The sequence below is a fragment of the Carlito syrichta genome, unplaced genomic scaffold (assembly GCF_000164805.1).
Source record: "Carlito syrichta isolate Samal-C Ts95f unplaced genomic scaffold, Tarsius_syrichta-2.0.1 Scaffold287424, whole genome shotgun sequence".
Taxonomy (NCBI): Eukaryota; Metazoa; Chordata; class Mammalia; order Primates; family Tarsiidae; genus Carlito; species Carlito syrichta.
Genome location: NW_007231520.1, coordinates 83,690 through 111,402, shown reverse-complemented (window position 1 = coordinate 111,402; position 27,713 = coordinate 83,690). Strand labels below are relative to the sequence as shown.

General features: G+C 45.0%; 1 protein-coding gene and 1 non-coding gene across 2 annotated transcripts; one reads left to right on the top strand and one right to left on the bottom strand.

Annotated features, from left to right (window-relative positions):
- The first annotated feature begins 386 nt into the window (after positions 1-386).
- Positions 387-14,364, top strand: GUSB (glucuronidase beta). The gene is made up of 11 exons (XM_021709837.1): positions 387-652; positions 971-1,152; positions 1,341-1,483; positions 1,881-2,068; positions 2,679-2,819; positions 3,052-3,230; positions 3,320-3,466; positions 6,190-6,274; positions 8,276-8,452; positions 12,261-12,396; positions 13,978-14,364. Exons 1-11 carry the CDS (start codon positions 485-487, stop codon positions 14,145-14,147), a joined length of 1,716 nt encoding a protein of 571 aa, XP_021565512.1. The 5' UTR covers positions 387-484; the 3' UTR covers positions 14,148-14,364.
- Positions 14,365-16,301: 1,937 nt separating this feature from the next.
- On the bottom strand, positions 16,302-24,833 carry LOC103254741. Its single transcript, XR_002481639.1, has 2 exons — positions 24,719-24,833; positions 16,302-20,150 (listed from the first exon to the last, which is right to left on the bottom strand). It is a non-coding gene; the product is annotated as an uncharacterized LOC103254741 (transcript).
- Positions 24,834-27,713: the final 2,880 nt, after the last annotated feature.

Below are 27,713 nucleotides of genomic sequence, written 5' to 3'. Positions count from 1 at the left end.
GGCGGCCAAGTGGAAATGGGCAGGCCTGCGTGCTCATCCGGCACTCGCCTCTCCCGGATCCTCTTTTTCCTGCTGTGCTGACCAGCACTGATCACAGGAGGAAGGGAGCAGGGCCTGGGTGCCGGCCTGTGTCCCACTCACGGTTTCCGCAGCAAAGGGGCCCCTGCCCCCTGCCAGGCTTCCTCTGGTCACCTGTCTCTTAGTCAAGCTCTGGGCCTTGCCTCAGGCTGGGCTCACCCCTGTCCACGGAGAGCCTGGCTGCCATCGGCCCTGAGGAGGAACTTCCGGCCCCGCCGGCCTTCTGCCCAAACCATCCTGGCGCTTGACCTGTCATCAGCAAGTTCCATGCCATCCGATATTTATTCCCTCCTGTCTGTCAGGGCTTTTGCCAGGTCTGGGGCTTCGAAGGACACTGGTCCTAGATTCCTAGGGGGCTCGGACCTGACCCTGGCCCTTCTTCCTCCAGAGCGGTCCCACCCTGGACATGCCGGTTCCCTCCAGCTTCAACGACGTGGGCCAGGATGGGCAGCTGCGGAACTTCGTCGGCTGGGTGTGGTACGAGCGGGAGACAGTCTTGCCTCAACGGTGGACCCAGGACCTCAACACAAGAGTGGTGCTGAGGGTTGGCAGCGCCCACTACTACGCCATCGTGGTCAGTGCGGCCAGCAGCAGGCAGGGCGAGTGGGCGGGCGTGGCTACCAAGCACGCGTGGGGCTGCCTTTTGGCATCTGGCTCCAGCTGTCCCCTGACAAGCTGCCATCTGGGGTGGGATGGGTCTGTGCCCTGGGCAGGGAGAAAAGTGGCCTGCTCTGCTTCCTTGGAGCTCTGTTCTCTCCGCGGGACAAGGCAGGTGGCAGCTGGCAGCTGGCAGGTCCCTGAGGCCCGCCATGCTGTACCTTACGAGGGACTGTCTACGACGGCAGGGTCTCCTCCTCATGCCCTGGCTTGCTGCCCCCTCCTGTGTCCGCAGTGGGTGAATGGGGTCCACGTGGCAGAGCACCAGGGGGGTCACCTCCCCTTCGAGGCTGACATCAGCAAGCTGGTCCAGAGTGGGCCCCTGTCCTCCTGCCGCATTACCATCGCCATCAACAACACGCTCACCCCCCACACCCTACCGCCGGGGGTCATCATATACAAGACCGATACCTCCATGTGAGCAGTATCCCGCCCCTCCCCGCGTCCAACTCCCTGCCCTGCCCACTGGTCTTCCTGCTAGGGACAGGGTAGCCTTGGCAAAGTGGAGGGCCTGGATGTGGGGAGGCCAGGGAGACATGTGAGCGTGAACTGGGATTGAGGGACCCAGGGCGCGGTTCCAGGTGGGCGTTGTCCTCCCACTCCAGGTACCCCAAGGGTTACTTTGTCCAGGACACATACTTTGACTTCTTCAACTACGCGGGACTGCATCGGTCCGTGTTTCTCTACACCACACCCACCACCTACATTGATGACATCACTGTCACCACCAGCGTGGACCAAGACACGGGTGAGGGCTCCTGGCAGGATTTGCCTTCAGCAGGGCCCCAAAGTGGCTCTGTTTTTTGTTTGGAAAGAAAGGTCGCTCAGGAAAAAGGCTCCCCCAGCACCTCTAAACTCTCACAAGTTCCTGTCCACTTCAGAAACTAAAATCCAGACTGCGCCAGCTGGCAAGGGCTTCAGAAATCACACATGCGATTGACTTCACTTTGAGAAGTGGGGTCTTGTAGCTCAGGATGAGAATCCTTGTCCCTTCGCCGTCGTGCTACCCTCACTTAATCTTCCCTGGCTGTACACTGTGTTCCAGAAACACATGGCCTCCTAGGAGTGGGGGCTGCAGGGTGCGCCTATCTCTGTGACCCAGGTTGTGTTCATCTCTTACCACTGATCGCTCTTGTTTCCTGCAGGGATGGTGAATTACCAGATTTTTGTCCAGGGCAACGAAAGCTTTGAGCTGGAAGTGCGTCTTCTGGATAAGGAAAACAAAGTTGTAGCCCACGGGACAGGGGGCCGGGGCCAGCTGCTGGTGCCCCATGTCCACCTCTGGTGGCCATACCTGATGCATGAGCATCCTGCCTACCTGTATTCGTTGGAGGTAACCGTGGTTTAGGACTGGTGCTAAGGTATTTGCCTCTATCTGGTGACCCTGGCTTCACTGGAGCCCAGGACAGGTGGGCAGGCAGGCGTGGTCTTCTGAGCTTTTTTGATTTGTTTTTTCCACTCCAGTGAGGGAGTCCCAGTTTTGAAGAGCAGGCCTCAGGGGCAGGGTGGGGTGTTCCTCCTGGCATGTAACGAGCCTTTTTTTTTTTTTGAGTTGGAGTCTCACTGTCACCCAGACTGGAGTGCAGTGGTCGCTCCCGGCCACCGCAGCCTCGACCCGCTGGGCTCCGGCGATCCTTCCACCTCAGCCTTCTGAGTAGCCGGAACTACAGGCGCACGCTACCACGCCCGGCTAATTCTTTGATTTATTGTAGAGATGAGGTCTCGCCTGCCCAGGCGGATCTCGAACCTGCGGGCTCAGGCAATCCACTCACCTCAGCCTCCCAAAGGCGCGGGATTACAGGCTGAGCCACCGAGCCCGGCTGTAACGAGCCTTTAATTTCTGCTTGTAGCCCCAGAGGTGGACCTCTGTGGTGTATGGGGGTCCTTCCTGATGCTGGGTGGGCATCAGGGTGCTTACGCCTAGTGCTCTTTGGCTCTTGTAGGTGAGGCTGACTGCTGGGTCTGTGTCCGACTTCTACACTCTCCCCGTTGGGATTCGCACCGTGGCTGTCACAGAGAGGCAGTTCCTCATCAATGGGAAACCTTTCTATTTCCACGGGGTCAACAAGCATGAGGATATGGACGTGAGTCGGGGCTCCTGGGTCCCTTTGAGGGCTGTTTCTGGTCATCTCCTTTCCCCCTTCATTAGAGAGGTTCAGAGAGGTTAAGCAAACTGCTCAAAACCATACCATCATGGGGCTTGTGCTTTGGCTGGGTAGAGGGCTGGCAGGGCAGACTCTCCAGGAGCCCAGCTCTTGAAGCCTGGCTCTTCCCCAGGGACAGGGGCAGGGGTCACTCTGCTGTGCTGTCCCCTAGATCCGAGGAAAGGGCTTTGACTGGGCGCTGCTGGTGAAGGACTTCAATCTGCTTCGCTGGCTTGGTGCCAACTCTTTCCGCACCAGCCACTATCCGTATGCCGAGGAGGTCATGCAGCTCTGCGACCGCTACGGGATCGTGGTCATTGATGAGTGTCCCGGAGCGGGCATCATGCTGCCGTGAGTGCCTACCGCTTACACCTCTCAGCACGCCCAGCTCGCCGGGCTGGCGGCGTGACAGGCTCTCCCTTTCCTTCCCTGCCCCACAGCCAGAACTATGACAACGTGTCTCTACAGCACCACCTGGAGGTGATGGAGGAGCTGGTGCGCAGGGACAAGAATCACCCTGCTGTTGTGATGTGGTCTGTGGCCAATGAGCCAGCTTCCTCTCTGAAATCTGCTGGTTTCTACTTCAAGTGAGTGTGCCCTGTCCCTCACCCGGAGCTGGGTCACGGGTGAGACCTTGGCAGGTTCCTGCCGGAAAACAGCTGAGGGCGGCCTTGGCTGGGGTGGGTGTGGGCTGTGAGAGATGAGTCCCCTCTCCCCCCCAAACACCCTAGTCTGGATTGGACAGCCCATCCATGCCCAGCAGTTCAGAGGATCAAATATCTACCCACTGAAATTGTGGTTTTCTTTCTTTTTTTTTGAGTTGGAATCTCACTCTGTCGCCTAGACTGGAGAGCAGTGGCCACTCCCAGCCACTGCAGCCTCGACCTGCTGGGCTCTGGCGATCCTTCCGCCTCAGCCTTCCAAGTAGCTGGAACTACAGGCGCACGCTACCACGTCTGGCTGATTTTTGATTTATTGTAGAGATGAGGTCTCGCCAAGTTTCCCAGGCGGGTCTCGAACCCGCGGGCTCTGGCAGTTCACTCACCTCAGCCTCCCAAAGGCGCGGGATTACAGGCTGAGCCACCGAGCCTGGCTAAATTGTGGTTTTCAACCCACTCTTTTTCACAACTGAAAGTCCAGAGTAACATAAGCTATTTCTACACATAACTTCAAATCTTAGAAAAATTTTTTGAGTTGAAGTCTCATTCTTGTTGCCCAGGCTGAAGTGCCGTGGCACGCTCCTGGCCACCACAGCCTCGACCTGCTAGGCTTAGGTGATCCTTCCGCCTCAGCCTTCCAAGTAGCTGGAACTATAGATGCACGCCACCACGCCTGGCTAGTTTTTGTGATTTATTGTAGAACGAGGTCTCACCAAGTTGCCCAGGCTGGTCTTGATCCCCTGGGCTCAGGTAATCCTCTTGCCTCAGCCTCCCAAAACGCTGGGATTACAGGCTGAGCCACCGCACCTGGCCAATTTTAGAAAAATTAATGGCATGGCCTGTAACTGTGCTATAAATAGGAGAGTTATTTGTAAAATTATGCATGCATGGGCCTGACTCCCTGGAAGACCCACTGAAGAAGTCAGATGCTTGCACCGAGAGGTGGAATCGCCCTGACAGCACAGCTGCAAAAGCAGACTGCAGGGCAGCATGTTGGTACTCACGTCCCATGAGCAGCATGACCTTCTGTGCCATGCTGTTCTAAGAAGGTGAGCAACTCTAGGTAAAGTTCCCAACAGAACTAAGTATACTCTTCCCTCCATTATTATGGTATCCTCATTTCTGGGAAATTTAGCATGTGTTAAAAATGAGCAAAAAAACACTTTATGATGCTTTGGGTTTGTCTGTAAAGTGGAGTTAGGCTTTGTAAGACTGGTTTATCTGGGCACATAATTATAAACAGGTTTTTCAGTGATATGCATGTTCCAAGTATTCTAATGTTACGTTGCTGGACAGGACCAGGCCATCTGAAGTTCATGGTTCCATTCACTAAACAACAGATCCTCCCTTCCCCACCTCCCATTGTTACAGTGAGGCTGGCCACCAGGGGTGTGCCTTTTCTTCCTTACGATCATGCAGTTGTGGCTCGGCCTTCAGAGGTGAATTATTTCACTTGCAGTAGAGGCAGCAGCAGAGGCTGTGGAAACTGCTGTACCCCAGCTCCATGGAGTGCTTTGAGCTTGAGCCAATCTGTAGCAGGTGGAAAGTTCTGAGGAGTGGCCACACCCTGGGCAAGGACAGCTCAGAACTCATGGAGCGCAGGTTATATTAAGTAATCGAGCTTTTGTTGCAAAAGTGGAGAGTATTGACTCCCAGGAACGCAAGGCCCTTCCAGACAAGCTTTCTGAGAGGTGGAGGGAGGGGCGTGTTTTCTGGGGCAGGACATGGAAAGAGCCGTCCAGGCTGGAGTGCCTCAGCCACGCTGTCGCGAGGCTTCGGAGCTTCCCAGCTGACAGCCAGGTTGTCAGAGAGTGTGGGTCTGGAACTTGAGGCGGGGAATACTGTTACATCTTTGAATGAGAAGAGCAATGTCAGGGAGCAGGTGTAAAGAAAAAGAAGGAAACTGAGGAAATAGAAAAACAGGCTTAAGCAAGGACCTGTCTGTGGAGGCCTCGGGAATTCTGACCACACTCTGGTCCCTCTCTTGGGTGCTGCTTCTCTCCTTTTCTCTGTGGTTAGCTCGACTTGGCATGAGTGCCATTTCTTCTGAGAGACCGTCCCTGACTCTCCAATCTAAGTTATGTTCCCATGGTTGTCTCTTGGAACCTGTGCTTCCCTTTCATAATTCCTGCACCACTTATTGTTTCCATTTGCGACATTCCTCTGTGCATGTGTCCTCCTCCCACTGCCCCATGAAGCTGTGAACTTAGCTGTCTAAGACCACCACGGGCACTTGGTACCCAACACAATGCCTGCCTCCTAGCATGCACTCCTTATTTATTGCATCACTAGTAAATATCCCACCCCCGTCTGCACCCTATCCATTTCCGTTCCCAAGAGCTGTTTCAGTGATCCAGAACCTAGTTTTTGGCAGCCTGCAGCCCCAAAACCTCAGCTCTGTGTACCTGTGAGGATGGCTGCTCCTCTGTGGGGTGTGGGGACAATAGGATTCGGAGAGGGAGGAAGTAAGAGTGATGCCAGGGAACATAATCTAAGACCGGAGTAACCTGTTAGCTCGCCTGAAATATGCGTCAAGGTAGGGAGGAAAGCAGTGGCTCCGTGCTTTGTTTAGGCTCTGGAAGACGGGAGGTGGATGTCTGACAGCCCTTCCCAGACTGACGGAGCTCATGTCTTCTGCCTTCTGTGGACAGGACGGTGATTACCCACACCAAAGCCTTGGATCCTTCCCGGCCTGTGACCTTTGTGACTGCGTCCAACTATGCAACAGACCAGGGGGTGAGCCTGGGGGCAGTCTCCATACCACTTCCCTCCTTCTCTGCCTGTCCTGATGCTTGCTCATATGAACTGCGGGGAAAGCCCTGAGCAGCCAGCCTGTTTTCACAGGTGGTCCTTAGGTTCAAGATGACTCCCTGTTCACTCACTATGCAGCGTGGCTTCCTCAGTCCAAGGAGGCTAGACCCAGGGAAACGTAATTTGTTCTGTTTGGACTCAGTGTTTTGTGCACTTCAGTTTAATTTTATGCACCTCAACTTAATAGGCTTATAAAATGTCAAAGTTTTAGGGGCATCTGAGTTTCTCAAACCTGGCGGATGATCAGAATCACCAAGAGAAGTTTGAAAGTACACATTCCTAGATTCTGAGATTCTGATGTAGTAAGTCAGGAACCTGAGTTTTTAAACAGCTCCTCAGCGATGGCAGTGCTCAAGCAGCTTTGGGAATCGCTGACTAGATGCGGTGCCTGAGACAGAATCGGAGGGACAGGCTCACACAGCCGGCTGTGGCAGAGCTGGCTGCAACCCCGGTCTTTCCTCTGCACTCCACGGCCTCTCTCACCGCCCCAGGGCTCACTGGCCTGGGCACAGCCACCCCTTGGAAACTATGCATTGAGTTACATGGGCGCTATCAATGTGGGGGCAAGAAAATACTCCTTAACCAGGGAACTAGAGGGGAGAAGGACTTCAGAGGAAAGTACTATAGAAAGAGAAGTCACTCAAAGACAGGACAGATGAGAAAACAAAATGTGTAAGTATAGATTGTGACTACTACCATTTTCACATAGCTCTGGTATTCCCTCGCTGCCATCTCAAGAACACCCCCCACAAAGACAGATACAGGCTGTGGCCAAACACCAAGGCGGCACAAGGGGCACTTGGATGTTCTCTGAGAGGCATCGCTTCCCTTTCTAATTTATTTTTATTTTTTGTAGGAACCAGGTCTCTCTGTTGCCCAGGCTGGTCTTGAACTCTTGGGTTCAAGTGATCCTTCCTCCTCAGCCTCCCAAAGTGTTGGGATTACAGGCATGCCAGGCCCCACTCTAGTCTTCCGTGTAGACAGGAAAACCCTTGCCCGGCCTCCTCATAGCTTGTCACACTCAACTGGTGGGATCTTTTATCCGTGAATGGTGTGTCCACCTAAACCTTCCCCTGTTTTCTCTTCCTGCTTGCATCTTTCTGCTACCACAGTTGGGAAAAGACCACATCCATCCAAGTGCAGTCTTTGGACATAGCATTCTTTTTTTTTTGAATTGGGGTCTTGCTCTGTCATCTAGACTGGAGTGCAGTGGTGCAATCATGGCTCACTGCAGCCTCAGCTTCCTGGGTTTAAGCAGTCCTCCCACCTCAGCCTCCCAAGTAGCTGGAGACCCAGCGTGTGCCACCACGCCCAGCTGGGCATTAGCATTTTTACTAGAAAGAGGTGAATTCAGGTGACACGAGAAATGAGCCAGTTGAACACAGAAGCCTTTGCTGCTCAGCCCTGAGTACTGCTTTGTTGGCCTCAAGGCAGCTTGCCCTGTTATCTCAGCCACCCTCCTGGGAGGGACTCTTCCATTCTGTGGCCCACAATACTGCCTCAGGAATGTCATGGGGAATCAAGATTCTCTGTGAGGAGAACAACCATATTCTCTCAGGTGGAAACACTTCTCCAGGGCAAGATGAGGGAAGAACAGTGACAGGAGCATCACCTAGAGAGGAACAAAGTCTGGCTGGATGGGCCCTGGACTTCCGCTGGGTACTGCACGCTGGCAGTTGTTCCGCCTCTCAGCCCTCACCAGCTGTGGCCTGTCTGAAGCATCAGCCCAAAATTCTAGGCCTGCTCCATTTGGGTCACTTCCTGACTAGATTTCCTACTTGTGGGGCAGGATAATCTCAGAATCCATACCGCTTTCCGCATCCCCCTTCTTGACTTCTCTGTGAGAAGCAGCCTGTGAGTACGAGCGTGCTAGCGCTGTCGTGCCGTCGTCTGGTTGGTGGACAAGCGCTGATGTTCTCGTCCTAGGCTCCGTATGTGGACGTGATCTGTGTGAACAGCTACTTCTCTTGGTATCATGACTACGGGCACTTGGAGTTGATTCAGCTGCAGCTGGAGACCCAGTTTGAGAACTGGTATAGGACTTACCAGAAGCCAATTATCCAGAGCGAGTATGGAGCAGATGCGATTGCAGGGATTCACGAGGTAAGTGCTGCAGAACATCCTGCTTCTGTTTCCGCTCTCTTGGGCAGTGAGGGCACTCATTTCCCTGGGCCCTCCTTGCCCCTTCTCCCGCCTTGGCCTCCCGAAGTGCTGGGATCCTGAACGTGAGCCACCATGCCCAGCCTTGAGTCTGAATTCTTAAGAACGTCTGAGACGGGTAGTGCTGATAGAGCCTCTGCAGAAATGGCGCCGGGCCGTCCTTCGGCTCCTCGGCTCACCTCCCCTGGCCTTCTCCACACCCACTGCCCCCGGTAGCCAGGCCTCTGCCTCCCTCGCTTGGTCCTTGGAGCCGGGCTCCTACTGGCCTTGCTCTCAGACAGCCTCCTACCAGCTGCCCAGGGGGTCTTTCCAACAAATGCAAACCGTGGGAGTCCTGTCACAGACTCGTCCACAGGACGAGGCCCTGATCTCTGGTTAGGACACTCAGTATCCTCCGTTCTCTGCTCTTGGGTTTTCACTCTCCTCTCCCTTCGCTTCTGGCCACAGTTTCCACCGTGCTCGCCGGCTCCTTCCGCTCTCACTTGGGCTGGTCCTGCCGGAAATGCCCTCACTAGCGCTCCAGTCACTGAGATTCCTATTCGGTGTTAAGGTCTCTGCCGAGCTGCTTAGTTTACCCCACCTGGCCCGGGTTCTGCTTCCGTGGCAGCTCGTACCTGCCTCTCCCAGCATTCTCTCTGGGCCCTGCCATTGGTTCTTTGGCTCTGCTTGGCTAGACTGTGGACTCGGGGAAGGAATGAATCCGATTTATCGCTGTTTCCCAAGCACTCAGCAGTGTCTGACACAGCAGGTACTAGAGCATAGCTATTAAAGGAATGGGTCTTGGAGCAAGATTTAGTCACTGGTTGGCTCTGGTCTCATCTTTGTCCATTTCCTCACTAAAGATATGCTGGTTTGTCTCGTGGAGATTTTTTCTCATGCGAATTCTTGATCCATATCTAGCTCCTCATCCTCACCCCAGCCACCTCACATTCGCTTGTCACGACTGAGATGCTTGTTGACACACACTCAATATGTTTATCCTCTGTATATTGAATGGCCACCCTCAGTGGGCTACACTATTTTGTTTGCACTCTTTTTTTTTTTTTTTTTTTGAGTCAGAATCTCACTCTATCGCCCAGGCTGGAGTGCAGTGGCACACTCACGGCCACCCCAGCGTTGACCTGCTGGGCTCTGGTGATCTTTCCACCTCAGCCTTCCAACTAGCTGGAACTACAGGCACATGTCACCACACCTGGCTAATTTTTTGATTTATTGTAGAGATGAGGTCTCACTGCCAAGTCGCCCAGGCTGGTCTCGAGCCCATGGGCTCAGGCAATCCTCTCACCTCAGCCTCCAAAGTGCTGGGATTATAGGTATGAGCCACCGCACCCAGCTGTGTTTGCATTCTTAAATTCATCTTGCTTATACAGAATGCTACTTCTACAAACTAGTGAAGTAGGGAAGTAGCCCGAAGATACGCACATTTGCTCTTCCTCTTTAGAAAGGTGACAACTCTGTTTTTTTTTTTTCATTGTGTTTGTTTTTGAGTTTGGGTCTCTGTTGCCCAGGCTGGAATGCAGTGGTACAAGCATGGCTCACTGCAGCCTTGAACTCCTGGGTTCGAGCAATCCTCCTGTCTCAGCCTCCCGAGTAGCTGGGACTACAGGTGCACACCACCATGCCTGGCTACTTTTTTGTTGTTGTTGTTGTTAAGATGAGGTCTTGCTATGTTGTTCAGGCTGGTCTCAAACTCCTGGGCTCAAGTGATTCTTTTGCCTTGGTCTCTCAAAGTACTGGGATTATAAATGTGAGCCACTGTGCCCAGCCCCAACTTTGAATTCTTTTTTTTTTTTTTGAGTTGGAGTCTCACTCTGTCGCCTAGACTGGAGTGCAGTGGCCGCTCCCGGCCACCACAGCCTTGACCTGCTGGGCTCCGGCGGTCCTTCCGCCTCAGCCTTCCAAGTAGCTGGAACTACAGGCGCACGCTACCATGCCCGGCTAATTTTTGATTTTTTGTAGAGATGAGGTCTCGCCAAGTTGCCCAGGTGGGTCTCGAACCCACAGGCTCAGGCAATCCACTCACCTCGGCCTCCCAAAGGCGCAGGATTACAGGCTGAGCCACCGAGCCCGGCTAACTTTGAATTCTTAAGAAAGCCTGAAAGGATCAGCGCTGATAGAACCTTTGCTGTAATAAAAATTTTCTGTCTGCACTGTCAGATGGTAGCCACTAGCTACATGTGCCTGTTGAAGACTTGAAATGGAAGTTGATTTAGTTTTATTTATTTTATTTTATTTTTTTGAGTCTGAGTCTCATTCCATCACCCAGGCTGGAGTGCAGTGGCATGCTCATGGCCACCCCAGTGTCGACCAGCTGGGCTCCTACGATCCTTTCACCTCAGCCTTCCAAGTGGCCAGAACTACAGGGGTGCACTACCATGCCCGGCTGATTTTTTGATTTATTGTAGAGACAGCAAGGTCTCGCCAAGTTGCCCGGGCTGGTCTCGAATGCATGGGCTCGGGCAGTTCTTCGTCTTGGCATCCCAAAGTGCTGGGATTACAGGCTGAGCCACTGAGCTTGGCCTAGTTTTATTTAGTTTTAAATGTAAACAGCCACGTGTGATTAAGTGGCTATTGTGCTAGACAGTACAGGTTCATTTCCTTTAAAACAAAGTCAGAAAATATGACTGGGCATGGTGGCTCATGCCTATAATCCCAGCACTTTGGGAGGCCAAGATGAGAGGATTGCCTGAGTCCAGGGGTTCGAGAACAGCCTGGGAAACTTGGTGAGACTTCATCTCGACAATAAATCAAAAAATTAGCTGGGCATGGTGGCGTGTGCCTGTAGTTCCAGTTGTGCAGTTATATTTTCAGTGCATCTCATGTAGCATGTTAGTCCTTCTCGTTGGAAAACAAAAAGCCAGCAGGGTTTTGTTTTCTCCTAAAATGGCCGAAATGCTGCATCTGTGAGCATCTAAGCTAGACTTGCACCTTCAGAAGATTTCCATGAGATGAACTCAGGCTGTGTGTCCCCAGAACTTCTGTCTTTTCCATGGTTGCATCTTCACACATGACATGTAGGAGCACTTCACTGAACACCGGCTGAATCCATAGATGTGGCCCTCTGGTCTCCTGGCAGGTCTCTGTTTCCTCGGGGAGGCTTTCTGTGGCCCTTGTCTGCAGTCCCTGCTGGCTGTCCCCCAGCTCCTCCTCTGCCGTCTCCCTGTTCAGCCTCATCACACTTAGAATTTGTGTCTTCCTTGCTAGTTTGTAAAGCCTGTGAGGCAGGGACACTTATCTTCCTTGATTATCACTTTACCTCCAATACCTGACACCTGAGCGGATACTAGACTATTTGTTGTTTGAATGAATACGCTAAACAGCAGTCCTTACCCAGACCAGCTACAGGTGAATCTGAAGCAAGTTAAGTCTGAGTCATACTAGTTCTCAAATTATACCCTGGCATCTACTTAAAGCATGAGGCAAAGACATTATTTTTACTTCCAGCGAAGTTCAGCTTTAAGGCTGCCCTGGTAGATAAGAGATGGAAAAATAAGATAAAGCAAATATCAAATTATGTTTACAAATAAAGCAGTTACTGATGAAAGTTTTTTAAAAAATCTCGTTTTTTTTTTTTAACTCTGGGTTCCATCACTCCCTGGCTGTCTCTCGATACCAGCATCAGTGAGTCCTGCAGTCACTACAGCCCCCTGTGAAGACAGATACTTTGGTCATCAAGTGGATCTTTATTTTTACCTAATGTTTACCATTCTGCCAGTTCTGACTCTTAAATTCTCTTTGCCTTGAATCCCAGGATCCACCTCTCATGTTCAGTGAAGAGTACCAGAAGAGTTTGCTGCAGCAGTATCATTTGGGTCTGGATAAAAAACGCAAAGAATACGTGATTGGAGAGCTCATCTGGAATTTTGCTGACTTCATGACTAACCAGAGTAAATGGCAACTTGTCTTATGCCATGTAACACTCCTAGGTTGGCTTTCCAATTCTGGACATATGGTTGTAAGAATACTGGATACAAAATGGGGAAAGCTGGTTTAATCACTGTAAGTTGCCTAGAGAATTTCCTAGGAAAAGTAAGTTGTATGAAAGGTAAGCAGCAAAGCAGTCATGTTCCAGCTCCCCAAATCATTTTCTGGTATTAAAAGGGGGGGGGGAGCGTCTGCTATCTTGAGGCAAAAATATTGAGCTTGCCTTTGTCTATTTCACAGTAATGTGAGGAAAAAAATGTACCTATATTGGATTTACTCTTGGGATATACTCATTATCCACGAGTAGGGTACAAAGCCTAAGAATCTCAAGGTCTTTCAGTTTGTTTTATAGTATCCATTTGTAAAGGCAGGCTCACTGGATACAGACAAGTTTCAAGGCATCTTGAATGAAAGAGTGTTTAAATCTTCAAAGAGAATAGACTTCGGGCTCTCTCAAGTGGGGACAGATAAAGGCCGCTCAGTTAAGTTCCAAGTGAGTGTTTGCCGTTTCTTCCTACCCCTCTAGAACACTAGTTTCTTTAATTACCATAAACTTAGAATGGCAGTTTGGGGGGATTAGAGAAAGATATGGTAGTGGAGGCAATTACAGCACATTATTTATAGAGAAACAGGTCTTTGGAAAGTGAAAGTTTAAAAATTAGAATGGAAAGGTGAGGTGAGATGGAAGAAGAAAAAAGAAGGAGAACATGAACTTCTGCTCTGCCTGGCAAATGAGACTAAAGGTTTCTGGAAATATCCTGGATGGCATTTTCTGAGAGAAGTGCACTGGCTTTGTGTAGTAAGCAATTAGTTGCATCAGCGCGAGGCAAGTTCCCTCACCTTCATAAGCCTGTGAACTGGAGACAGTGCTACCACCTTGTAGGCTGGTGGGAGGATTCCATTCGATGAAGGGCTTGGCAGTGCCTGGCACTTGGAAGAGGGATTGTCTGGAACCTTTAGGTGGGGAAGCCCTCCTTTCCACTTAACGTTTCCACTGAGCTGTGGCCTGGAGGAGGGGGCTGCTGAGGCGCGTCCCTGACGGGCCATTACCAGCTTTGTCCCCTTCCCAGTCTCACCTTGGGCAGACTGACCACCAGTGGTGGGAGACAGGCTAGGAGTCAGCCCGGTAAGCCTTTGAACTTCACCAGCAGATCCCACCTAGGCAGCTTTGACTAGCCAGGACTCTCCCACGAGGAGAGTTCTCTTCAGAAGGGCCCAAGCTTTGCAAGGGTGATTCTTTGTTTCAGTCTGTTCCTCCCCTACCCCTACCTCCCTTCCTGCCCAGTTACTAGGCAGTTTTAAACCTTGTTTTGAAGTGAGAGATAAACCACTTTGCACTTTTTTCCCCTAACAGACTAGAAATGAACACACTAGGTAGCTGAGGTGTTTGGAAGAGCATTTGTATTTATATACTTCCACCCATAAGTGGTCACTTCAGATTCAGTTCATACTAAGCAATCCTAAACCATAAAAGCACATGTCTATTTAGTGTCCAGCTCGGCCCACCAGAACTTGTCTAAATTGCTTTTTGCTTTGTTTTGTAGCACCGGGGAGAGCGGTGGGGAATAAAAAAGGCATCTTCACGCGTCAGAGACATCCAAAAAGTGCAGCCTTCCTTTTGCGAGAGAGATACTGGAAACTTGCCAATGAAACCAGGTATCACAGATCAGCAGTGAAGTCAAAGTGTTTGGAAAACAGCCCGTTTACTTTATAAAGCAAGAACTACTTCTCCACTCACACTTCTGTCAGTCCCTGCCTCCCTGGGCAAGGAGAACATCCACGGCAAACAGAGCAAGTGCTTCCTGGACTGTTCATGGCAAACCAGGATGTTTCTGGTCTGAATTGTGTGGTAATCTGCTAGAAGGGAATGCTAGGTGTATGGGAATAAAGAGTTGGCATAAAAATGACTGCTGAAAAGCATCTGGAATCACTTTTATGTGTCAGGCTGTTTTCATTGCCTTAACTGTGACTGCTGCAGCACCCACACCACATTCATAGCTGCTGGCTACAAACTGCCTCCACAGGAATAGCCCCTGGGTCCTAGGACCACCCTGAGCATGGATTAAGCCTGGCCGGCCTTGACCCCGTGTGTGTAGACTTTCACAGCTGATGTTCAAATTCACAGAGGAGCTGAAGTCCCACATGTACTAATAGACTTATAGAAACGCTGTCATGCTGCAATAATTAACAAGTTTCGTGCCAGTTCCAACATAGTTCAGCTGACAAATAAGCGTAAGAAACGTAAGCGTTGATGAGTGTCTGAATTAGCTCAGAGGTAACCAGTTCCGGTATGTTGTTCAGTCTGGCCCTTATAGAAATGGACAGATGAGTGTAAAAGCCCATTGGCTTTATCATAGTGGACACCACTGAATGTAATAAGACCTCTTAAACTGAGCCTGCAGACAAGCATTCCCTGCTTTTGTACCCGTGACCACCAGCATCCTCCCACAGCATGGTCTTTCTGTAAGGATTCTATTCTTCCCCCTCTTTTTCCACAGGCAACATTAAGGCAGGGAAGGTGCATTATCCCTGAGATTTGAGTATTTGTCAGACCTGGTTTAAAAGCTGAACGCTGTGGAAAAAATATTTCTTTCGGTGTCCCATCAAAGGGAAGACAGTGAACCAGGACAGCTCTTAATACAGAACTTGACTCACTTCTCTGGTGGCTAATTTCCAGGCTCAACACACACTCCTTTTTAGTCCTCCTTTCCAAGCTTCATGAAAGAAAGAGTAAAGGTTACTTAGCCTATTTTTTTTCTTTTGAGTTGGAGTCTCACTCTGTTGCCTAGGTTGGAGTGCAGTGGCATGCTCACGGCCGCCCCAGTGTCGACCTGTTGGGCTCTGGTGATCTTTCCGCCTCAGCCTTCCAAGAAGCTGGAACTACAGGTGCGCGCTACCAAGTCTGACTAATTTTTTATTTATTGTAGAGATGAGGTCTTGCCAAGTTGCCCGGGCTGGTCTGGAACCAGCAGGCTCAGGCAATCCACTTGCCTCAGTCACCCAAAGTGCTGAGATTACAGGCTGAGCCACTGAGCCCGATCATTTAGCCTAATTTTATCAGGTATCTTCAGACTGTTTTCAAAACAGTGTAGTCAGTCCAAGTAGCATGTTAGGAATTCTAGGGGTTCCATATTCCTTTTGTTACCGCTGAACTTCTCTTAAGTTCTTCAAAAGAATCAAATTTTGTGTTCCAGTTAATGCCAACAGTATATGAGGTAAAAGTCTTTAGTTGACAAACATTAGAAAGTAAGTAAACACAATACACTTAAATGTTTTAAAAATTAGTGGCAGGGTCCATTTCCTAGGTCCTCAGGTTCTAACGCAGAACACATTTGTTCTATTCAGTGACATATGGCTAAGCTGCATTTCAAATGGATTCATCTTTCTCACAGATGTTACCTTTATAGAGGGCTGTAAGAAGAGAGTATTTAAGGTAAGCAAAAGTAAAGCTATGGTAAAACGGCTGATTGATACACTCTTTGTGTTCACAGAACTGTAAGCAGGAACACTTTATGTCATTAATTCTTGACACCTACATACATCATAAACTCACGGTAGTTCCAAGAACTAGAGAGTCTCTAAGGACCTTGTATCTTCTACAAGTTACACATCTACATGTACTTTAAGAGAAAAAGGAAGGTAGGAGGATTGCTTGAGGCCAGGAGTTTGAAACCAGCCTGGGAAACAGCGAGGCCCCCACCTCTACAAAAATGAAAAAAAGAAAGAAAAAAAGAATTCAGTATACCTAGAGAAATGAGGTTACAGAATCAACTTCAAAAACACTTTATAAGGTCCCTACTAAGTCTAAAGACTTCATCTCAGCTTTTTTGAAATGCAACCCTTAGTGTAAGAATAATGGCAGCACAACTTCCACAGGTAACTTCTACATTTATTTTATACCAAAAAAGTTATGTGCAACAAATAAACATTCTTACATATTTACAATTGTTTTATTTACCAATTAGCAAAATGGTGCCCTAAATCTCTGATAAAGAATATTTCTATCTATATTAAAGGGGAAATCTGCCCAGTGAACTTCATTTTAAATGAATGTTTACTCTGGAGCTTAAAGCACTAGTAATAAATATTTTTGTTGGAACATACTATACACATCATACACCTAATACTTAGGCCATGCTTAATACAGTTTTATAACAAAACATTTCACCTTTTCTGGGTTAATTTGGAGAAAAAAATGTTTAACCAAGTAGCCTGGACTACCACTCCCGCCCCTGTTGTTTGATTGAAGGGTGGTTCTCACAAATTTGGAATCATGAGTGCTGCCTAAAATGTCGGAAGTGTTTTGCCAATGCTTGTATGCTAGAGGAAAAAACATGAAGACAAGGATTGCATATTGGGTATATTCCCCTAAATAGGTTATTAAAAATGATAGTGGATTTCTTTGTTGGCATTTGTCTAATACTGATTCTCAAGACAAGACCATAACTTAGATTGGTACCAACCTAAGTTATGAAGTAATTGCTGAAGACAACTTTGTATTTTTGCAGACAGTGTTCTTAAAAATAGATGAAAAATAAGCAGACCAAAGCCAACATACAGTAGTTTTAATTTCATTGTGGTCTTGGTCCTCTAGTTTAGTAGATCCAAAGATCCCTTAGATACCAAATGTCAGAATTGTCTCTTTGTATGAAAATACTCAATGCTTTCAACATTCTTTAAAAATAATGAATTTAAGGAGAGGATACATATATCAAGTAAAAGTAATTCCTGGCACACAGTAAGTCCTGAGTTATTCCACCAGAAGTTTACCCTTACTGACAGCAACTAGCTGTAATGGAAAACCAGATGAAATCCTCCAAACTACCTGGATTCCCTAGAATTTATCATCTAATCACAACTTCTCTTATTTCTTCAAATGGAATTTATGACTATCAAATAAGAGGCTTCCTTTTTTATGAAGCCTTCAAAAACATAAAGCATGGAATTACTAGTAAAAACAAATTTTGTCCCTAGTCTGTCCTTTAACATTGGTGGCTAGTAATCCTGCACTGTTTAAATATTCAGTCTAAAACAGTCATGACAATTTTATAACACAGTGTCCCCCTATCCCCACTTCTAGGTAGAACAGAAGGTATAGAGGGGAGCCCAAATTCTTTCAGGCAAAAAAGAAAAAAAAACAGGTGTTTTGTTGCTTACTGAAATACTGGCATTGTGATGCTGTTATTTCAGGCAGCACATGTTCATCTCTCAGTGAGAAAAAGAGTATTAATTCTACTGGGTCACAGGAATGTGGCAAAAATTTTTATACAACAGAAACAATGGTTTCCCCAGGCTTAGGAAAGCAAAGGAAAAACTTAAAGGGTCTGGCTGAACATTTTAACAACTCACGCAAGAGTTGAAGACATTTGCAAGAATGCAACATCAAGACAAGCTTTAACTATACTCTGCCGATTGATACAAAATATGAGAAACCATTGGATATTGGAACACGAGGAACTTGTTTAGCACAAACGGTCATATATACCACAGATGTCTTAACCATCAAGCCATTTCCACTCTAGCTTAGAAAACAGAACCAGTGAACTGCCTTGGTAGGACTGGATGCACTGCTACACAAACCTCACTGTGCAGCTCTCAAGAGTGAGGACTTGTTTCTCCATCACATCAGACATCCAATCAACGTTTTCTAGAGTTCTTTAACTACTTCAGAATACAAGAACAATGCATACATAATAAAACAGGCATCGAAATATTCACATTCATGGGAAGACAGCCGTGATGAAATCGGAATTAAGCTAGCTTTTAAGAAGCTGGTTAAAATGGTTAAAAGTTCATTACAATTCAGACTTTATACCTGCCTTGGGCCAGAAGACCGACATTGCACCAATCATGACAGTTCGTTGCAAACTACTGAACAGTTGCCGACTCTACACATTTTAGTTGGCAGAACAGAGCCTATCTCCTCCCTTCAAAAAGAAGGCAAATACAGCACTCAGAAGTTACTGGTCTAAATGACTATTTCTTAACGTAATGATGAATCAAATTGGAAGCAAAAACATTGCTATTTCTCAAAGGAATAAAATGATCATACAGAACCTCTTTTGTAGAATGCAAGTTTTCTACATCTTGGTAAGAAAGGGAGGGAGGACACTTCTGCCCAGGTCAACACACAAAATATTTGGTTTGAGATTTAAGACAGAAGGCACTTTTAACATTCTGATATAAGATGTTAACCATAGAAACATACTGTCACAATTTCATTCGGGTTTATTCAGATCCCCTTTAAAAAGTTTTCTTACTGCACTCGTGTAATTATTATAAAGAGCAGTGACTACATGACCATCTTTCACCTTTAGGTATTTCTACCTGTAGTACTTCTCCCAATTAAGCATACTGAGCAGCCTGTCAGCCCTCAAGTTTACAAATCCAATATCTGACTCTAAAACAATTAAACTAGACATCTGCTTAGATCATGCAGAAAGAAACAATTAGGGAAAACACTGGAGCTACCAAAGAGCAATCCTACTTCGTAGGAATTGGGTTTATACTGGCTATTTCAAGGTCATAATACTGTTTGACTGGCACCAACATTCGGGGAAAATATCTGCATGAAAATTCAATTGGTGTAAGAGACTTTACCCTAAAGGTGACATTAGTATTTCTAACTTTTCTCCGAAGAAAAATACCCATTTTCCCATCATTAGTGTCCTGAAGGTCTTGGACTTGAAGGTCTGGTCATGTGACTCACTCTGTAAGGTTATAATTGATCCAGTTTTATGACTAGACACAAACTTGATTTGAACATTCCAAATCAGTTTCTTCCTTTCTGAAGAGGGAGATGAAAGGGAACCAACCACCCTATTATTTTTGCTGTCAATGCTGCACCCACAGCTGTCAGTACCTTTCACAAGATGCTCTGTAAGGGCTTACTTTTTTCACTATTTCATCAGTCAGCGTTGAGCTGACAATTCCTCATTGCTACACTTCAACTAAACTGTACAGTAAGTTCTGCAGGGATGGATCCAATATTTCTACCTTTATTTACAAATATCACATAAATGGATTCTAGTTGAATCTACATGTTTAAATCCATCAGCTAAAAACATATTACATATTGTAAACATGGCAATATTTAATACAGTATCTATTCTAAAATATTTTCATGTCATGATCACATTTGTTATACCTGAAATTGAATTTATACACATTAAAGAATTACTAGCAATGGCTGCTCACTTTACAATTGAGGGAAGAGGGCTAGGGCGATATTTATTATTTCAGAAACATCTTCAAAGTAAAGTTAAAGCTTGTCTTTGATTGGCTCGGTGAATCCTTTTTTTGTATCCATATTTAAAATGAAGATTGACACAAAAAATATCTAGGGCCCCTTCTGATTTACAGGAGTTTTAAAAATCAGTTTAAGATTCTTAGGGAAAATATCTGTTGTGAAGAATAAAAAAAAAACTGCTGCAAAAGAAACTTAATGGAAAAAGGGACTTGAGACTGTCAGTTAAGCGTCTGTCAGGTTGTCAGTCCTGCTTGGGCTGCAGCTGCCGTTTCCAGGCCTCATTCAAGTAAACTAGTCGTTTGTAGTTGATGATAAGGAGAATGAAGTTCAGCACATATGTGATGACGCAGATGATGCAAAACTCCTCCAGCACAAAGTACAGAATGTAGGCCAGGTACAAAGACCCCACCACAGACACGATGGAGGACGTCATGAGGATTAAAGCTGCGACTGCGCTTGCTGTCATGCCTGTAAGAGACAGAGACAGTTGGCTTGATCAGGCTTTGGCACTGGCGAGAAAGCTGCTCAGTTACAAGGTAGCAAGTTTGTCATTTGCCACAGCCTTTGGATACTGATCTTATTGCAAAACTCTGAAATTTGAGAACAAAAACTATTGGTCTGTTTTGTTAAGATTAACAGGTTGATTTTGCAGATAAAATACATTTTAAAAAATACATTTTATAGCTGCAATGTTTTTGATTTGCCAGTATTTCAGATGAAATATTACTTATCACAAACTAGTCTCAGTTAAGGGTATATACACAAAGAAAGTATACAATTTCACAATCACATTAAGCAATGAAGTCGATTTGTAAAGTCAACAGCCCCAACTCTCCTAATGAATAAAGGAACGTGAGGACCACAACCTTCTTCTTTCAAGCTGTACACATTTGGTGAGACCCTCCCCAGGCTTTGCACTACAGACTCCTCATCTGTGAAAGTGAAATTTGCTTCTCCGTATTTAGATTGAATTTATCAAAATGCCATAATAGGAGATAACTACACCAACAGGCTGCTGAAGAAGAAAACAAATTCTCGGTAAACATTTCACAAAGGGCTCTCCCTGGTGGGTAAGAGAAACCACATATGGCCAGTTGGCCACATGTGGGGCATAGCCTGATCAAGAAAAAAACCTAACTGTTTGCTGAGCCAGGGCTCTCAAGACAAAAACGAACGTGCCTGAATTCTTGACTCTCTTCATATGTATTGTTTTGTAACTTCCTATTACCAACAGTAAGGAGAACATGCACATTATTTTCAAGGATACAGGGGAAAGCAGAACATATTAAACTATCCTCCTACCTAAATGGCTAGTGGATAACATAAATAAGAAAAAAAATAAGACCAGGTAGTAGCAGGTTTAAAGAAGTCAAAGAGCTGAAATTCTAGTGCCTGTTGTTAAAAACACAGGGCATGAGAAGATGCCTATGGGCTGGCTGCTACACAGCCACAGGACTAGTCAGAACTGGATAACTGCTTTAATAAGTCTCTTCAGGACTAATATGCTGATGTTACTTATTCCAGAAAATGGCAAATCTGGCTAACTACTTATTTCATAAATAAAGTTTCATTGGAGCCCAGCCATACCCATTCATTTATGTAATGTCTGTGGCTATTTTCACACTTAGAAAGGCAGAGTTGAGTAGCTATGACAGCCAGCAAAGCCTGAACTACTTTGTCTGGCCTTTTACTGAATATGTTTGCTGACTTCACCTATGTTCTAAGCAACTAAAATTTCAAAAATTAATGCTGTCACTTTAATTGCATATAAGAAAGTTAGTTTCAAAATGACAGGGATAGGCCAGGCGCAGTGGCTCATACCTATAGTCCCAGCACTTTGGGAGGCCTAGGTGAGAGGATTGCCTGAGTTCATGGGTTCAAGACCAGCCCAGGCAAATTGGCAAGATCTCATCTCTACAATAAATCAAAAAATTAGCCGGGCATGGTAGCGCGTGCCTGTAGTTTCGGCTACTTGGAAGGTTAAGGCGGAAGGATTGCCAGAGCCCAGGATGTTGACACTGGGGTGGCTGCGAGCGTGCCACTGCACTCCAGCCTAGGCAACAGAGTGAGACTCCAACTCCAAAAACAAAAAGAAACCAAAAAAAAGGTGTGGGCAAGTTATTTATTTTCTCTATGCCGGTCTTTACTCAACTATAAAATTGGGATAATAATCATACCCACTTCCCAAGACTGTTGTGAGAATTCAAGGAGCTAATATAAAGCACTTGGGATGCTCTATAAATACTGGTTATTAAATACTACTGTAATGTAACTAGGTACTTGAGACTTGGGGTAAAATGCCCAATGGAACTTAAAATGTGCTGTAACTCTAAATAAATGATGGTATGATCATGCAATGAACTACTTTGAAACTAAAAAAGAGGCCGGGCTCGATGGCTCAGCCTGTAATCCCAGCACTTTGGGAGGCCGAGGTGAGTGGATTGTCTGGCCCTGCGGGTTCGTGACCCGCCTGGGCAACTTGGCGAGACCTCATCTCTACAATAAATCAAAAATTAGCTGGGCGTGGTAGCGCGCGCCTGTAGTTCCAGCTACTTGGAAGGCTGAGGCGGAAGGATCGCCGGAGCCCAGCAGGTCGAGGCTGCGGTGGCCGAGAGCGGCCACTGCACTCCCGTCTGGGTGACAGAGTGGGACTCCAACTCAAAAAAAGAAACTAAAAAAGAATGAAGACAATGTACTGATATGGAAATATCACCAAGATGTACCAGTCACACACACACACACAAAAAGCAAGCTGTAGAACAATGTGCATAATATCTGCCTTTTATATCTAAAAAAGGAGGAAAAATAAAGTTATACATTTATTTTTTCTTACATATGCATAAAGAAACTCTAAAACAACAACAACCTACCAGTGGGGACGAGAAACAGTGGAAACTGGGCAAAGGGAGACAGGGTTGGGAGAGATTGTTCACTGTACAGCACTTTACATTGAAAAAATTTTTTGAACCCTGTAAATGTATAACCTATGAAAAAATTAAGCGAAGATGATGTATTCTGGAAACTGCGTCAGATGAGTTAATATGTGCCTCTAATGATAAAGACACTGACTTTACAAATGCATGTGAAGATTCTTAAAAAACTTCACAAAATGTGAATGATAAACTGCATACGATACATATGATTTAAAGTATGTATACATAATGAAATTAAAAAATAATATAAACAGAAATTTGACTATTTAGCCCGTCTTCAAAAATTAATATAGTCCAAGGCTTTTCTGGGACTCTTTTCTATTAAGGGAAAATAAGTTATGCCTTGCATTTGGGTATATACTTTATATCCTCCAGAAATCCAACAAAACAGAAATTTATGAACTATAAAATGAAATTTCTCCCTTCCCCCAACCATTGAACACTCTTCTATGCATATGCATGCATAAATACAAACATACATATCCTAAAGCTATTACACCACTTTTTCACTAAACAATGTCTTGATTTTTCCAGGATACACATATAGACTTCCTTTTTCCTTTAAGGGTTTCATAGTATTTCATAGTATTTTCTAATTATTTAACTATTACCTATTGCTAAGCTACTTCCAATTTTTTGCTATTTTAAACTATAGTGCTGTGAATATCCTTGGTCATACATCTTTGTATTTCTGCAAGATAAATACATAAATATGAAACTGGACAAACTTGATATGACTATTGAGAAAAAAATTTAGATTTATAATTTTCCTCATAAAAAATCAATTTCAGATAGAAGAGTTACATATTTTTAATAAATCAAATCAGAAAAGCCGACAGATAATGAAATAAAACATTAAAAATAAGAATGCAAAGGCAAAAATGGATGGGTTTAACTCTGAAAGTATAAAAACTTATGAAATACAAATTCATAATACATAAAAGGATAAAGAATGGGTAAAATATTTGTAACAAGTATGAAAAGGGACTATTCTCAGAATTCTAATAACTAAATGGGCAATAAAAGGAAACTAAAATATAGTAAAATTTAAGGCAATAGCTACTAATATGTAACTATCAGAAATTTACAGAAAATACTTTTCTTTTTTTTCTGAGTCAGGGTCTCACTCTATTGCCCAGGCTGGAATGCAGTGGTACTACCACAATTCATTGCAGCCTCGACCTCCTGGGCTCAGGCGATCCTTCTGCCTCTGCCTCCTGAGTAACTAGACTACAGGTGTGTGCCACCAAACCTGATTTTTTTTTGTAGAGTCAAGGTCTCACTGTGTTGCCCGGGATGATCTCAAACTCCTGAACTCAAGCAATGCTCCCACTTTGGCTTCCCAAAGTGCTGGAATTACAGGCATGAGCCACTATGCCAGCCTAGAAAACACTTTTTAAAAATGAAGACTGATGAAGTTTCAGGGAAACCAGACAACTGAGGGGGGGAGGGAAAGCAATTTGTTAATACCTATTAAAATCCATTTTTAAAAAAAAATCTATATTTTTGACTCATTAACCCATGCCTAGAGATTTATTTTGTGGAAATAATTCAGAGAGAAGGGGGAGGAAATCTTTAAACAAAGTTAATCGCTATAGCACTACTTAGAACATAAAAACCATGAAACCAAAATGTCAACAATAACACTTAAGATAGACAATAATGAAACATAAGAGTACACATACAATTATTTTAAAAAGCAGAAGACAGAAAATAGTGGATATGTGAATGTGATGAAATTATGAATATAGTTTACTGTTAAGGTTTTCTCAATATATGTTATTTTTTAAAAGTTACAGAGCCTATAATAATGAAAAAAGTTTACAGGGAAATCTGTCTGGGGTGATAATTTCCTTGAATGGGACTTTTTTCTGGACATGATGCTGCTATCCATGATTAGATACCAACTGATACCAAGTTCAACATTAGTATCATGAAAATCTTAGTGAATCAAGTTTTCACAACACAAAAATGTGCTATAAACTAGTGGTTCTATCATTAACACATGCTTTTATTTAATATAGAGACACACTTCAGGGCAAAGACACAAAGTACTCAATGGAACATAACAAACTTATTTTGTATTGGTGTATAAATACTTACCAAGTAATAACTGTAGTATATAAAATATAAGTCCAAAGACACTGTTTGGCTGGTTTAATACACCATCCTTTCCAAAAATGGAACCCAAAAGACCAAATCCTCGACCCCATCTGTAAAATAAGGAAAACCAATAACCCTATATTTGAATTTTCCTATTTTTAAAAACATTTAAGATTACTTGAGAATGTTATACAATTCTAAAATCAACTAAGTTGCCAAATTGCTTAAATATCTTTTTTGTTAAAAGAGTGGTTTATTCCAAAGAGGAAGGCCAGTCATTAGATTTCCATGTTATATCTGATTAAAAGTAGTGCTCTAAAATGAACATATCTAAAAGTGCCAATATACAGTCTGAATCTCTAAGTCGCCAATTTCTGTATATTTTCTCTACAAAAGGTAGGAAGAATTATTCTTCTTCCAATGGCCACTAGGATTTGCAGGAGGCCTCTCTAAACTTAAGCCAGCCAAGGCATTGGCACCATTGACTTTTGGGGCTAGATAATTTTTTGTGGCAGTGGGCTGTTCTGTGCATTACAGAATTAACAGTGTCCCTGGTCTTTACCCACTAAATGCTAGTAGTATTCCCCCACCTCTAGTTGTTACTAGCAAAAATGTCTTCAGTCATTGCTAAATGTCCCCTGGGGTGCAAAATTATCCCCAGTTGAAAGCCATTGATGTAAACCATCTTATTTCTTCATTTAAAGAATGTAGATTGAGCTGGGAGCAGTGGTTCAAGCCTGTAATCCCAGCACTTTGGGAGGTGGAGGCGAGAGGACTGCCTGAGTTCAGGGGTTTGAGACCAACAACATGGCGAGACCTCACCTCTATAATTAATCAAAAAATTAACTGGGCGTGTGGTTCAAGCTACTTGGAAGGCTGAGGTGGAAGGATCACCTGAGCTCAGTAGGCCAAGGTTGCGGTAGCCATGAGCGTGTCACTGCACTCCAGCCTGGGTACCTGAGTGAGACTCGAACTCAAAAAAAAAAGAAAGAAAAGTTGTTTCCTAACAAATTTCACCAGGCTATGCATTAGAAAACATCCTGGGAACGCACCTTTAAATATAGTACCATATCAGAAACTGTAAGTCTTTCCTGGAATTGTATCTCAAAAGTGAAAAACAGATACATTATCATTATCAGTTTTTATTTGCAATTTAACATCCAATTTTGCATTTGACTTAACATATTTGGAACCCTATTTTCTTATTTTTAAAGAAGGATTATTAAATTGATTCAATAAAACTTGATACAAATATCAAACTCATATATATATATATATATGTATTTTTTTTTTTTTGAGTTGGAGTCTCACTCTGTCACCCAGACTGGAGTGCTGTGGCCACTCCTGGCCACCGCAGCCTCAACCTGCTGGGCTCCGGCGATCCTTCTGCCTCAGCCTTCCAAGTAGCTGGAACTACAGGTGCGCGCTACCACACCTGGCTAATTTTTTTGATTTATGGTAGAGATGAGGTCTCGCCAAGTTGCCCAGGCGGGTCTCGAACCCGCGGGCTCAGGCAATCCTCTTACCTCAGCCTCCCAAAGTACTGGGATTACAGGCTGTCAAACTAATATTTACTTTGAATAAAAACCTTTGAAGATAATGTTAACTCTGAATGAGAGTGCTTTTTAAATATTAAAAAGTAAGTCATTGGTTATGGTATTAAGTCAGGGGAGAAGCACTTTAAATAAAACCTAAACAGTGGTTCTGAATACAAACTGCATGAAAACAAGAATAAATACTCAGGTGATTTTTTTTTTAAGAGATAGGATCTCATTTCATTGACCAGGCTGTTCTCAAACTTTGACCTCAAGTAATCCAAGCCTCCTGAGTAGCTGTGATCACAGGCGTGAGCCACCGTACCTGGCACAAGTGATTCTTTATTGGTCACACTAGTTTAATAGTACTCAATGTCCAATAAATAGAGTGAAACCCCTTCATAACGATGATGCTGGGAGATAAGAATAACCCCAGTGCTATTAGCAAGTAAAAGCCAGGAAGATTTTTATTGTACATTTATATATTTCTTTTTTTTTTAATTTTAAAGCTGTGGGGTACAATTCAGGATTAGGTATGCAAGTGGTCATCGTATAGGCAGTTACACATTTCAAAGAATGCAAAATAATCTCCATTATATTCATTTATTCTTTCACTCATCAAATACTTATTGAGCATACACTAGGTGCAGACACTGGTGCTAGGTGCTGAGATCCAGGAATGAACAAGCCAGACAAGGTGTTTCCCTTGTGGAGCTTATATTCTACTTAGGGAAAAGAAGTAATAAACAGTCAACAAATGACTAAATTACCTTCAGAAATACACACTCCCATTAACAGATACACAGGAAAGTTGGAGGAGGGGATACTGCAGTTCAGTGCTTCTGGAAAATTTCCAACATGTAATCACTTTGGGATCTTGTTAAAAATGCAGATTTTCCTTCACTGGGTCTGTGGTGGGGCCCAAGACTCTGCACTTCCAAAACAAAGCAAAACACTCTGAGGTGATGCTGATGATTCTGGTTTGAAGACCACACTCTGAGATCCACTGCTCCAGAGAAAGGGTGGAGGAAGCTACACTAGCTAGAGGGTCAAAAAACGCCTTTTCAGGAATTAAATTTTAAATTCAGTTTTGAATTATAAGAAGTCAGTCTCATGAGGAACTGCAAGTACAAAGGCCCTGAGGTAGGAATGAGCTGTGAGTGTACAGAAAAAGGCTGTCAAGAATGATGCCTGGTGATCAGGAGAGTGATGGAACGGGGCATAAGTTCAATCATTTAAATTATTGAGGGCCTGGTTTGCAGGCCGTGATGAAGAGTTTGAATTTTATTCTAATTGCGATGAAAGACATCTGGCAGATTTTTAAAAAAGAGAGTGAGATAAGCTTATTTATTATCACTCATGGCTGCCGTATAAAGAACAAACTGCTGGAGGGCTAAAGTGCAGACGGGGGAGAAACTATACGCAATCAAACCTCTTAGCCCCATTCATCTTAAGCAGGA